Source organism: Nematolebias whitei, chromosome 8, assembly GCF_014905685.2.
Source record: "Nematolebias whitei isolate Nwh7 chromosome 8, NemWhi1, whole genome shotgun sequence".
NCBI classification, from domain to species: Eukaryota; Metazoa; Chordata; class Actinopteri; order Cyprinodontiformes; family Rivulidae; genus Nematolebias; species Nematolebias whitei.
Window position 1 is genome coordinate 23,411,775 of NC_056505.1, and position 13,543 is coordinate 23,425,317.

Below are 13,543 nucleotides of genomic sequence, written 5' to 3' on the forward strand. Positions count from 1 at the left end.
CCACCCCCACCTCTGAGGAACTGCATGAAATTTGATGACCCATTTTAAAATTCACCTTGAAGCCAAAGCAGTGTGCAGAAAAAAGAAAAAAAAAAAAGTTTCTGATTATTTCTTGCCCTTAATGAATTTTATTTAGAAAACCGAGTTTTCTTTTATTTATTCTGATTTGGAAATTGGCTGCCAGGACTTGAATTGCTGGGAGTTTAGCAAGAAACACACCGTGCTCCATCGTTCAAAAACCTGCAGAGGAAATAGAAAAACTAATAGAGTCCGAGTGGAATAAACCTCAGACAAGTCCTAAAAACTGTCGCCTTATATCGTTTTTTTAATTTTCTAAACAACTGGCTTAGGCAGAACAATGTTAGACCTCTCTTTAATTTATGTTTTTTAGCTCCTTATATTTTATAATACATCCTAAATGTTTTTCAGCTTGTTTTTAAATCAAAAAATGTTTTTTTTTTAATACTTCTGTGACATAAAGAGTGAAGATCTGTCCAAAATAAAGTAATACCAGGTGACACTGTGAAATACAAAGCATGGAAAATAAAAGAACAATTAGCTGAATACATGTAGAAATAATAGAAAAAAAGTTAAAACTTTTCTACGAATGACTGTTTATCAATCATTCCACTGTATTTGTGTGTGTGATCAGTGTCATTTAGCTTTCAAATGGGGGGGGGGGGGGTGCATCTTAATCTAATTAATGCCTGAATATAGATTAAGAATTATGAGTTTAAAAATAAATTTGGGGGAAGGGAAATGTGTTTGAAGTCAGGTTGCTCAGCAACTCAAACCATTTATTTCACTCACACACACAAAAATAAGACACTCTAAGATTTAATAAACAGGTCGTCTTCATTAAAATGCAAACAGGGAGACGGGCTGCACCTGAAGGACAGCAGAAATTAGTCGGGGCTAAATTCTCTTCTTGCAGGTAAATTGCTGACCTTCTGCTAACGCCTGTCAAAATGAACGCTGCAAATCAGCCGAATCAGCTTTCAGCTTATTAAAATTAATTTGGTATCGAGATGTGCACAAAATGTGCTGCGCTCTTTTTTTTTCATTTATTTCTTCTTATTATTTTTAAAATAAGACTAAAGTGAATGTAAGTGCAGTCGTAAATGTAGCACGGTGCTTATTTTTAGTTCTCACCCTACACCTTGTGTCTTTGAAGGCCTCAGAGAAAATAAACTCAATATAAGCACAGAGAAAATAGGAAAAATGATCAAATGTTCTATTTTATTCGTCTTGAAAATGAAAAAAATCATACACAAATGTTAAGTTTTTTACTATTCCATGTAATTTTCCCCCCAGTAAACACAATAAGACTTATAAAATGTTGTGCAAATATTACTCTGCAGCAGTTTATTTTTGTGGCTCCTCTAATTAACAATGCAAAGCGTTGAAGCTCCTGCTATAATCACAGCCCCCCCGCCCCCCTCCTTTGTTTTCCTAATTGCAGCCATCCTTTTGGTTAGAGAGCATTCTCCTATAAGTGCATCAAGTCGCTGCTGGAGAGCGCAGAAGGCTTCCCGTGGACTTTCTGTGGACCTCAACAAAAAGCCCTGTCAGGTGGATCAGCCATTAGTCGCCCGTCCTGCATTGTCTCCGACAAATCTGACGTTTAAAGTACACGCATAATTCCAAAGAGCTCTCCGTGCTCAACAAATTGCCGGCATTTTCCTCCTGCTGGAAATGTCACAAACGTTGCGTTGAACTTTCACAGAAACACGTTGATGTGAGACGCAGATTTGGACCTTTGCTCAGTCTCATCTGATTTATGAAGAAATGAGTGGCAGATGAAAATAAAACAAAAGGTTTGAAAAGCACGTTGTAAAATGAGCGAAATGTACATTTTAAGACAATTTGCAAGTTTATACATTGTATAATACTACTATTACTACTACTAATAATAATATACAACTAGTTCTTGCCCTCCTTTGCTTTTTATGTTAATGTTAGTTTTATAGTCTATTTCATCAAAATATTTCAATTAAATGCCTTTTTTTCTTGTTCACTGCATTCGTTTTGAACATGTTTATAACTAACACAATTGTAAGAGCACGTAAATTATAAAATCTGTAAATTGTGTCATATTTTCAAATGCACTAAAAATGCAATTATTAAAAACTGCACAGAGAGACAGTCTCCTGGGCGGATGATGGGAGATGCCCTCTCTCTTCACTAGATGGAGTAAGAGCATCACTCGACAGGATTTGAAACTGATCGCTCCTCTGAATTCTGCAAATATTCATATTTATTGACAAAACCTCCTGAAGGGGCTGCAGTAGCTCAGTGGGCAGTCTTGTAATCCTGAGGCTGCAGGTTTGAGTCCAGGTTTGTCAGGAAAAGCTCCTGGCATAAAACATTTGCCAAATCTTATAAATGAGTATGGTAAGGAGCGCTGCAGAGTAGCAGCTCAAAGAAACACAGTAAAACCTCCAAAGATCCAGCTCTGACTTTACAGCTTGTAAAATGTTCAGAGGCTTTCTTGTTTGTTTGTTTGTTTGGTTGGTTTTAGGCAGCACTCAAGGCCCTAAAATGCAAAGAAAGTCCTGAACAGCACAAAAAGTCACATCTTTGGCAATAGCAGCTGTTTTGTTTGCCTACACCGAGATGAGATGTTTGAATAATCTTCATCTGAAACTTTGTGTTCGGTTTGCTCTTAACAAAATAACTCCCAGCTGTACAATATTTTTGAATCTACTTTACTCCTCGTATGCCTCTTTTTCTCATATACTCAGCCTCTCAAAATTGAGTTTCCCAGCAATTCATACACTTCTCTCCCCCCCAGCCCTGTCCAACTTCATGTATTCTTTTATTTTGAGGAGCGTATCATTAGCTCAATGTTGTGTTATGGCCCGCTGTTGTTCGGCTCAGCCCAGCTCCTTGGTGAGCCTGAATTGGCATGGGAAAGAGACGGGGGGAGAGACTCTGTGGAGATGACAAGGAGCTCCTTGATTAACCCACAGGTCCGGCTGAACGGGCCCACGCTCTGCCCGTGTTCTTTATTCATTTGCCTTGTTCCTTTTCTTTCCCAAAGAGGCCCAATAAGGCCCAGCAGGTGAATGCAAAGAAACGCGAGAAGACTCCCCTCTGATCAGCCTTTCAGGCCCGGACAATGGGCCTGCCCACCTCTTGTACTACCGCATTAAGACCCTGATTAAAGCTCTTCCTGTTAGGCGATAGATTGGGGATGCAAAAGCTAAAACCAACAAAAACCCCAAAGCCGCTAAGGCCTGATAATGACTGGGCCCCACCTACAAACAGGCTCCCAATGATTAGTGGGGTTTTGTTTTCTTAGTAGGTGTGTGAGCATCTGCGTGTGCATGTGTGCGTGTGTTAGGGAAGGAGAAGCGTCTGTCTAATCAAAGCAGGAGGTCTTCAGACAAATAGCTCTAATTAATCAACAGTCTCTGGGAAAAAAAAGAGGAATAGACAAGAAAAATAATTTTTCCTCTATTCTTTTGAACACTTGCATCTGTGATGATGCACGTGGAATTAATGGGGGGAAATGTACTTTAATGTAAAATATAGATGGATAATTAAATAATTTTGGTAATATTTATTGAAATATACATAAAACAAATTAAAATGTCAACACAACGTTTGTTGTTTAACTGGTTTGCATTCTCTACATGTTGGCCATTATTGTTGGTATAAAGATAAAATAATGTCCTGCAAAAAACCTGAGGTGTCGTAGAAGTTCACCAGTTTGTCATAATCACGTTTGGAGTTGCACATTTTTTACTTGTCATTGTTATGTAAACAGCCTTTTCTTAATCCTTTTACGAGAGAACATTAGTGAGATGCATGACGACGTGGGAAATGATTTACAGAGGTGTGTGTGTGTGTGTGTGTGTGTGTGCAGGAGAGGAGAGATTGAGATACTCTTCAAGCATCCATAAATATTGCATTTCTTTGTCTGACGGATGTTTGACACACTCTCATGTTTCCTCAACAAATTCCACTGTCACACAGTTCCTTTCGTCACTCGTCTTCCAAACGGCACATTCTGACAATTATCCCAGAGAAACTCCTGATCAAAACCCAGAGTATTCTCTCTGCTGCTGCAGCTCCATCATGCCTCTCACACAATCCTCAATTGAGGATATATATATATATATATATATATATATATATATATATATATATATATATATATATATATATACACTGCATTGCTCAAAGTCCAAACGAACCAAAACTTACATTTAAAAAGAGACGTGTGATGTTCATTTCACACGTTTTGTCGTGAAAATGTGTTGACTGTAATTACTGACTGATAAAGAGGTGCATGCACTATTGAGCTAATTCATTGTTTTTGCAGATAACACACATTATTTCTGTTAACAAAAAATCATGTTTGCAAACAACTAAATTTGACGCTGTTGGGGCGTTTAAAAAACAAAAAAAATTATGAAAGGAACCAGATAAGAGCAATGCATCATGTTATGAGCTTGTATATTTGATTATTAATTTTGTAATTATTATTGAATGCCTAGGGCAAATTTTAAAATCAATAATCACAGTTTTATCTGTTGAATTTTGTTGAAATAAATATAACGAACTGAAGCTGAAATATTTTGCTCCTGATGGTTTTGGAGAATTTGTGAATGTGGGAAAATAAATAAAAAGCCAAACAGGTACCAAAAAAGGCCTCCAGGCAAAAGCTGGGGCTCTGAAACTCTTCAGCAGGGGTGTCAAGCTCACTTACAAAAAAGGGCCAAAAATTAAAACCTTTTTCAAACCAAGAGCCAGTTTCAGAATCCACTTTAACTCAAGTCAAGATACCCAACATCTTTTCTTGTTCACAACTTCCACAAAGAGAGTTTGATGGGTCTCATCTGACGTTCTCTGTTGTACTTTTGACATCATAATCACACAGTACTGAAAAAACTCAAGTGAAAAAAGTATTATATGTTTAACATTTTATTTTGAGGGGCAGATAAGATGTCAACAAGAGCCACATTTGGCCCCCAGGCCTTGAGATTGACATATATACTCTACAGCACATACAGTAACACCCCCCCCCCCCCACACACATACACACACACACACACACACACACACACACAGACACAGTCAGACCCAGACGTCTTCTTATACATCCACTGTAAACCTTACGTTCTTTTTACCTTCTCATTTGCACGTCTTCCATTATTAGCCTCACACACCAACCACCTAACTCCACCCATTAGTGTGTGCGTGTGTGTGTGTGATGGTGTGTGTGTGTGTGTGTGTGTGTGTGAACAACGTGCATCCCAGTTATTCTCTAGCACCTAATTGGTCCTCAGTGTGCAACAATTGCCACTGAAGCATAAGAGACACGTTACGAGCAGGGAGAAAAACATTAGTAAGATATTAGAACAATTTATAAGACAGTGTAGTCATTAGAGATTCTCTAGGAATCATGAATTATGAATGTGTCCAATAAGATGAGATAGCACACTCTAAAATATATTTTAGTTTATATCTGAGTTGCTTCTATTCTTGTTATGTTGAAGCTTCCGTAGCTCAGTTCCATACATTGATTTTTATTTATTCTTACTGAGAAAAGTGTGTCCTCAGGGACAGGGAAGGAACATTCATGATCTAACTTCTGACTGCACGGCCGTCCTGCTTTCATTTGCACCTACTATATCTTTCTGCTCTTCAGAGATGTTTTGAAAAGAATTGGACATTAATTGTACCTGGCAGGCAGCAAGTGGAATAAGGGCAAGGAGTTGTCAGAAAATCCACTCACATTTGTTGTCAAATATTCAAAGACATCCATTAAAAGTTATGAAATACTGCCTCGGTTTTCTGCTGCTGCTCTGTAGCTGTCCTGCTCATTTGTTAATAAAAGCGCAAATTGCCACCTCAAGTCTGATTGTCGTGTTGATTTGAGGTAGGTCGCAGACGAATAATCAAAAATGTAACAAATACGTTCTATTCACAAAAGCAAAAATGGTATTTTTTTTTTCTCTTGTTTGCTTGTTTTCCTGGATAAATCAAAATATCAAAGTTAATTTAACAACACAGTTGAAAGCGTAGATTTTCTAACACCAAACGCTGACTGGCAGCTTCGACACAACCTCTGTCCTCAGCTCCAACCCCCACCCCCGTCCTTGCCCCCTCCAAGCCACCCTTAACAGAACGTATTCCTCCACAGCACAAACGGCAGAACGTTGTCACGCTCTCGACCCTCAGTGACAGCACCGGGTCACGGAGGCCGATGATGGGCTGAGTGTACCATCAAACACATGTGTCAATGTGAAGGACTGCCAAGATTGTCAGTAACTCTTCTCATCCAACCTGAAAATATCTTGCAGTCCAAACCCATCCTGCTGCACACACACACATGCACAAGCACACACACAGGTCTACAATCAGATGGGCCCGATATCTCAGCATGTCTGACCTGAGTGGATGTGGATCAGTGCAGAGGCACTGACAACTCAAGTCTCTGGCATGCCTACACGTCAGGTGACAATGAAGTGATGCTTTGAATTAAAAGTGAGCTTGAAGCTAAAGGGTAGCTAACCTGATTTGACAGCCTAACGTGATTCGAGCGAGTTCAGACGGAGATAGAGAGCCACAGTGCGTGGAGAAAAAGATGGATCCCTGCCAGCCTGATCTACTTATTCAGTCAATAATGGAAGCAAATGCAGCCAAATGAACCCCAAGGTTCAGCATGGAGCTAATCTGAAATGCTAACACTCAGCCTTACATTGGCTCTATTCAAGGTTTTATCTCTATGGTTTGCTAAATGCTCTTGAACATAACATGCATTTAATGGTGACCACACACATCCATGTTCTAATGTTCTCTAATGGGATTTTTATACCACAACTACATACAAGTCTATTTTTCATATTTTATATATTTAGATCCCCAATCAGCGTTTGTGGATGTATAGCCATATTAGTGTAACTTTGGCGTTATTATCTCTTAAAAATGACTCACTCATACCGTGGCTAATTTTGAAGTGAGAATAGCTTTTGGTGGGTAAAACTACAACCTTGAGGTGTCATGGGGTGAGAAAGTGTCTGAATAGGTGAGATACGAAGTATTGATTTGTTGGAGTGAATGCAACTTTTTTGTGGTGATCAAGATGTTCATTTGAATTTAAGCTCTTTAAATTCCTGCAATTTTTTTTTGTTAGTTTTCCTTATCAGCATGTTCGCAGCATAGTTATACTACATGTGTATAGTTGTTTGTGTGTTTTATCTTTTTTTTTTTTTTTTTTAAGTGAAAGCGTAGAGTTGCAACACTGACTTTTGGAAAAATTACCATTTATCAGTGGACATCCAAAAACAAAGACAGACCTTCTGCAGACATGATGACTGTACATGAAAAGGGGTTCAGCATAAGGCTTACAAAACTTCAACTTCAAATATTCCTCACTTGGAAAGGACATTTAACTTGAGAAAATGTTTGACACATGAAGAATTTCATACTTAGACAAGTTGACATCTCCAATAAAACAGCTACTGTCACACTTGAGTGTAGGTTGAAGATACACCTGCACCTGCAATGTCATCAGTCAGAGGTAGCCACAGAACAAACCAAAAGCTGTCTCTCCTTTAAAAGTCTTTTGTGATTTCCAAGCCTGAGGCTTCATTCATGGGGTTCTAATCTTGTCTAAATGAACCACAAAGATGGCTTCTCTGCTCCGTCTCTGACCTTTGGGTTCTACATCCCTTCCCAGTGTGTGATGGGATTAGTAAAGCATGTCTCTGGCACCCCTGCTGTTTCAGTGTGGAGCTGACCTCGCAACCCGGTGGCCAGGTGGAGTTCTGCAATGGATAGACACCCAAGGCGTCTCTCTTCCTCACCAAATGAGGTGTCCTGAGGGGCGCCAGGTAAGACAAGTCACTCAAGGTCATCTAACCCCTGTGGTCTGACATAAAAAGAGGCAGAGAATCACCTGCCGCTTTCCACATCAAATGAGGGCTTAAATAGGAGGCTCTTGTCTTGTCAAATCTCTCCATGACCACTCAGGAAGGCCAGAGACCAATGTATAGCCTCCCCCAGGCTTGGCCTCCTGTAGACCCAAGACCCTGTTGACTGCTAACCCCACTGTACTCTAGCCCAGGTCCCCTCACAGTAGCCATCAAGCTCTTAATTCCTACTCTCAGCCCATCACTAAGTACTTTGTGCATAATGGACCTATAATCAACCTCTGTCAAATGGAGCTTTTGCTCTCAGCATGTCTGCACTCACGTAGAGCTTGCATGTCGAGTTGCAATGAGATGGTAATTAGACATCATATCTACAGGGCTAATCTGTGTCTTCACATTCAGGTGCTTTCAGTCCACTCCGTAGCTGAACAGCTGGCTAATTTGTAACTTGTGTTACGAGAATGGTAAAATCAAAAAATGTAAAATTATCTTATGAAATATTAACGTGCAGACTGTGGAAGGGAGTGGATCAGATGTAGCATCAGAGTTTTTTTTGTGTGTGCTATAGTGTTTTTGGTGGTTCCAAGGTTTGTGGCTAGATCCTGGCCTCTCTAGCAAATAACCTCATCAAACTGCACCATGTGACAGGGTAAGTGAGAGGTGTGGCAATTCAGGTGCCCAACACAATGCCCCTTGTCAGTCAGCCTCATTCCTGGGGGTGAAAAGGAGTGAGGGAGTCTGCAGCGGAGGCAGCCACATGCCCTTGGGTCTCTGCGATTGGCCTTAATCCGCCAGCTAATAAGTTCAGAGAGGAGCCATATGCTGCAGTGCAATGTGTGGGGAGGGGAGTATTGCCTCATGTTACTTATACCAGGCTGGAGCTTTCTTAGGTACCGCCCTCCCATGGTCTGTTCCTTTGTACTGGGGGATCAGCCCTCTCCACGCTGTGAATGGTCCGAATTGATTAAACCCCACCGTATAATTGTCAGCAAATCCTAGCGAATCATTTCCCATCCATTTGAAAAGTACAATGTGCATTTCTCTTTTTCTCCTCACCTTCTTTCTTCTTCCCCATTCCCACCCCTTGGTGTCCTTCCCCTCGGTTCTCTTTTCCTCTCAGATTTTTTTCCCCTGCAAGGTCTCAAGTTTGGCCCTGCATGCCATTCTTGGTTCCCCTGCATGACAGGGAAAGCAGAGGCAGAAGGAAGAAGAGGATAAGAGAAGGCAGGGGTGAGAAGCCATAGGGTATGCTTGGCTGGAATGTTGGCCATAGATGAAAGTAGGCGAAGGGGAGACAAGTTTTCATCTGTGGCTGAGGCCAGAATGTGGGGTGCTAATCTGAGCTTGTAGCAGCCAGGGCACAGTCAGGGCTAAGCCTGATTTCAAAAAACAGCTCGACACCAGACAGCCAAGATTTGTTGGAGGTAAAAGGAATGGGATAGGTCATTGTTAAAATGAAAACGGTGGGTTTGAATGCTTTCTGGCAGAATTATCAAAAAAAAAAAAAAAAACAACAACAACAGAACAAATCTTTCAAACAAGCTGATACTGATAGAAGCCATGACAAAGTTTATGATTTGAGTTTACATTGCAGAATAAACTGATAGGCTAACAAGTACTTTGACTGAAAAAAAAATCCCAAATCTGCTACATTTCCTGTTTGATGATGTTAGGGTTGGGTTACCATCTGCATATCTTTAGTGTGTAAGTCTTTTTAAACAAATTTAAAATTAAAATATCTACTGTCCCGGCGTTCATATTATTATAACTGACCAGATGACATGATTTAACCATTTTTGGTATTATTGGTATATAAATTATATTAAAGCACCGATTTATGTAGTTTGGGCTAAAATATGTCGTAGCACAGATTTTCCATGCAACGACTATTACAGATCAATCAGCACTTTTGACACTTGTTCTCCTTTTGATCCATTCACATGTTCATCAAGCTTTCATTGATCTGAGAGGTCCCTAGACAGTGGTTGAAGCCTGACTGACCTCAGCCATTTAACCCTTGACCTCGGCTACAGGCTGAAAGCATGTCCCAATCTGGGGATTCAGTCTATCCTAACAGGTTTTCACCATATATTTCACCATTATATTGATAAAAAAAAGAAATCCCTTAACATTTAACTAAAATCATGGACACATTTCACACAAGTGTGTATGTTTATTTTTTTCTAAACATTTATAAAAATACCAATAGCAAATCAAAACGTATCACACTGTTATGCACCAAGATCCTCTGTACATGTACGATTATATGCATGGAAGCAATTCCTGACGTGACATTGATCTTTAACTTTGATGCTTGGCTTTCATTACGAGCTGAAGGGCGCTGTTTGTGGGAGCGATCTTCATGTAAAGTGCTCATAAACGATCACAGGACGTACAGGCAGATTTATGACCAACCGGGTTAAGGCATGGGACAATTTGGCATCTCACCAACACTCATAAGTTGTGTAGGTTTAGAATTTGCACCCAGCCATGCTGGTGAGTATATTTAATAAAGAGGAGGCTGGAATGAGGTGGAGAAGGGCAGTTATCATGCTGGTTTTCCAAGAATTTTGGATGGATGGATGGATACATGGATGGATGGATCATTACTCTTTGAAATAAAATTTGAAGACAGAAACATGAACCATAATAATAATAATAATAATAATATTACCTTGAGTTTTTCAGTCAGGCTATGCTGCATCTTTGGCTTGTTAATTAATTTCACGCTGAATAGTTACAAATAACATACGCAGTAAAAATGTCTCATTTCAAAGTCTGTTGCTCTAAATATCACATTTAGGATGTTAATTAATATATTTTCCACTAAGAAAATTGTTTATTTGTAAAACTATTTTCTACACACTTTTCAAACATTTTTACTATTGTGTACGTTGTTGCCCGATGCTACACTGTACATAAAATGAATAGAACATGGTCTTCTTTGTCTCTAACCTCAGTGTATATCAAAATCCAACATACAGTTGATCCCATACTGTAAAATCAAGAAGGCCACTGTCAGTAGTTTTATTCACGTGTAATACAGAAGACCAAATGGTTGGATGTTGTCACTGTCAGGAAATTAATCCATCCATAATCTCATAATTGTGGATGGAAAATCCCAATTATTTGCAATCCACATCCCTTGTTCTCCCTTTCAGGTCATAACAATCCCATACAAGATAATTCATTCTTCAGTTGTCCAGCCCAAGTTGTTAATAATGTCCACTAGCTAGCATTGGGAGTTCATCAGCACAAGTCTCCTGGGAATGAGGTCACAATGTTTGGTTTGTGAACTCTCACCCCTGGTGGCCACAAAGGTCTGACCCACACTCATAATCTCATACCAACGAGGTCATCAATAGGACCCTGTCAAGAGACTTTTTAAAACAGATTAGGACCATTGTTTGTGAGTAGAGTGACCAGATGCCCCACTGCCCATCGCTGACATGATGTGACCCATGAAATGGAAAACACCACTAAAACCAGTTTATTGGGATTTCAAGTGGTGCTGATCACTTGAAACAACATGGAGCATAATTTGTTGCAAAGATCACAAGTCTTAGCATGAATTATTCATTTTTCTTTTAGCAAACTGATAATTGTTCCAGTCAATTTAAATAATTTGTACTATTTTATACAAACAAACAAAACATCTTCAAGCATGACAGGATAGAACAAACTACATTATGATTTCAGAACTCAAGCTTTATGCAAAATCAGTAAACGCTCGGGATTACAGGGCTGAGTGAAACATCGCGTGCCACCAATCTTTCTCTTGTTAACACTCATTCTATAACAAATTGCCCCTCAGGCTATTACACAGTAGCCGCCCTGCTTGTGTCCACACTGTGTTGCCCCCCTTCCCTCCGAAGGCGTAGCATGGCTGACCACATCGTCGTTTGACCTGCTTATTCCATATGGACAGACTGAGGAGTCAGAAGGTCAGAGGTTAAATGACCAGGACTGTTTACAAGGTGTCTGGGAGCTTAACCAGGATCCTTTTCAATGTCTTGCCCTGAACTTAGTATTAACTATATCAAAGACAATTGTATTTTTGAAATGTGACAACTAAGGAGTATTAATTAAGAAAATAATTAGAATGATTTATAAAATTGTTTAGACTCAATTTGCACAAATACACAAAAATCCAGAAAATATTACAAATATAAATACATGTCTTCTCTATGAGTAAATCACCTCTAGTAGAAATCTACGTGTTCCACACCTCAGCTTTTCTGTATATTCTCCTTCGGGTTATGAATCTGATTAACACAGAATATGCTTTTCTTTGGAAGCCCAGTGTTTACATAAAGAGGCCCAGTGGGACCAGCCTTTGAGGTCAGGGGGTCGAACCTTGGTTGTCAGAGTGCCTTGTGACATTTCTTTCCCACGTCTCTCGGCAGCAATTGTCCGCGGTGAGGAGCCCCTGTTAACGTTTGGCCCCAGGAGGTAGAGTGGTGTGAGAGGGAGGCCTGGGGGCATTGGACCCTCAGCGGGTCCCTGGGAAACGGGCGTAACCAGGCGGGGCAGAGGCGAGCGGGGACAGCATGGGGTCATTTTCCGGCTTGCTGCCTCTCTAAAGGGCTTTGGAGCACAGTATTGGCCCCTGGAGGAGTACTGGTGTGGAAGACGATACAAAAGGCTTTGTTTGTGTGTGCGTGTGTGTGTGTGTAAGAGAGAGAGAGAGCAAGAGAGAGCAGGTTTGTGTAAGACAGTTTTTTCTTCTTCTTTCGGCTGCTCCCTTCTTCAGGGGTCACCACAGCGAACTAACTCGCACAAGACTTGGCAATTGTTTTTACACCGGATGTCCTTCCTGACTCAACCACAGACCACAAGCTACCACAGCCCTCTGTGTGGAGCAGAGAGCTGCTAAGGCGTCCAGGGGAGCAGATGGTGGGGGTTGAGGGCCTTGCTCAAGAGCACAGAGAGGGGAAAAGTGAATGTGGAGGCTGGTGCTTCACCTTTACCAACCACATTTTGATTATGTCAGTCTGGGGAATCGAACCAGCAGCCTTCCAATCACAGAACCATCTTCTCTAGCCTCTGCTCCACCTCCCCCTTGGTTTGTGTAAGAATATAAAGGATTATTTTACATGTTGGCTGTGCAGACTGATCTCTTGTTTTATGGATAGCTTATTGTGCAAACAAACAATAAAACTGAATAATTCTACAGTGATCATAAGGAAAGAAATCAGGGCCATAAAAATACAGAAAAGTGTGCGGTCACAGAACATGAGGACAATAATCTTAGATTACACAATGAAATTAACATTATGATTAAATAAAGCTTGACTAACTGAGCTTGCCACTCGAGTCGTTAAATCAAAGGTGCTTTTATTCACAAGAGCATCTCACAGTAAACGGCACGATGATTTTAATAACACTTGATCAGAATCTCGTCGTAATTTCTTTGTGTTTGTTCTGGGCACATTTAGTAAATGCGTTTAACTCAGAGTTCGGTTTTGCAGTGCTAACACAAATCCTCCCTGCCTTGTGTTTTTCCTCGCTAAGCAGATGTGAATTTATATTTGCCTCTTGTTGACACAAGCTGTGATTTGAAGCCAAAACACTCAGCTATTGAATAATAACTAGATATCCCAAAAATGAATAAATAAAACATATCATCCTGCCATTATCACCTTTTTCTCTGCCTT

General features: G+C 40.2%; 1 protein-coding gene across 1 annotated transcript in view; it reads right to left on the bottom strand.

Annotated features, from left to right (window-relative positions):
* Positions 1-12,446, bottom strand: part of ccnh (cyclin H) — a 23,519-nt gene extending 11,073 nt beyond the window's left edge. Inside the window, exon 1 of the mRNA XM_037680661.1 lies at positions 12,243-12,446. Coding sequence (XP_037536589.1) covers positions 12,243-12,446 — 204 coding nt within the window. The remainder of the gene's footprint in view (positions 1-12,242) is intronic.
* Positions 12,447-13,543: the final 1,097 nt, after the last annotated feature.